At 50.9% G+C, this 745-nt stretch overlaps 1 protein-coding gene across 1 annotated transcript; it reads left to right on the forward strand.

Moving 5' to 3' along the window:
- Positions 1 to 6: 6 nt before the first annotated feature.
- Positions 7 to 675, forward strand: PPTG_19898 (hypothetical protein; the record flags this gene model as incomplete). Its single annotated transcript, XM_008918554.1, has 4 exons — positions 7 to 143; positions 213 to 388; positions 424 to 560; positions 625 to 675. The coding sequence occupies 4 exons, from the start codon at positions 7 to 9 to the stop codon at positions 673 to 675; spliced, it is 501 nt and encodes a 166-aa protein (XP_008916802.1).
- Between the last annotated feature and the right edge of the window lie 70 nt (positions 676 to 745).

The following is a 745-nucleotide window of genomic DNA, read 5'->3' on the forward strand; positions in this document are numbered from 1 at the left end:
TGTCTTATGACCAAGGAGGTATGGTGGATCGCTATGCGATCGCAGCACTATCTTACCGTGAGTTGCCTCGGCAAGCCCACCGAGTCAGCCTGGATGTCCCTGTACATGTCACAAAACTTCTTGAACGCAACGCGTCTAACAAGGTAAGAACCTATCCTTAGCTTTATGAGTCCAAAACGAGGTGTTAACTGTCTATTGGTACTGATGTAAAGCGTCCTTCTCCCGACTGCTTCACTGGTTGCACAATTCTACACCATTCCATCCCCTTCATCTAGGGGCCACCCACCCAAGCTTCGATATCTGCATCAAGTCCTGGGCCTCGTCATGTGTTATTACGTCGGGTCAATGGAGAACATCACGCTTAGCATGCTGTTCGGAGTACCACCGAGTGAACCCTGCGGACGGCTGAGGAGGCGTTGGCAGCGACGTTGAGCGGATATGGGCCTGCTCGCATCGCGTGGCCGTCGCCGTCCCGACAAGTTGAGCTGGCCCGACTGGTAGAACCCCGAGAGCCGCTGCTGAAGCACACTTTTGGATTTATCGACGGAACGAATCTTCGGGTGGGTACTTACGTTGGATAAGAAAATCTGTATTGTCATCTAATTTTTACACTTCTACTTCCAGGTGATGCAGCCATCCTACGCAGACCTTCAGAATGTCATGTACAACGGCTAGTTACACGCAGCCTTCGTCACGGGGATAATCTGCTTTATCCAGAGCTGTTTCGAAATATGGCTTTGATAGA

Source organism: Phytophthora parasitica, assembly GCF_000247585.1.
Source record: "Phytophthora parasitica INRA-310 unplaced genomic scaffold supercont2.229, whole genome shotgun sequence".
Classification (NCBI taxonomy): Eukaryota; Oomycota; class Peronosporomycetes; order Peronosporales; family Peronosporaceae; genus Phytophthora; species Phytophthora nicotianae.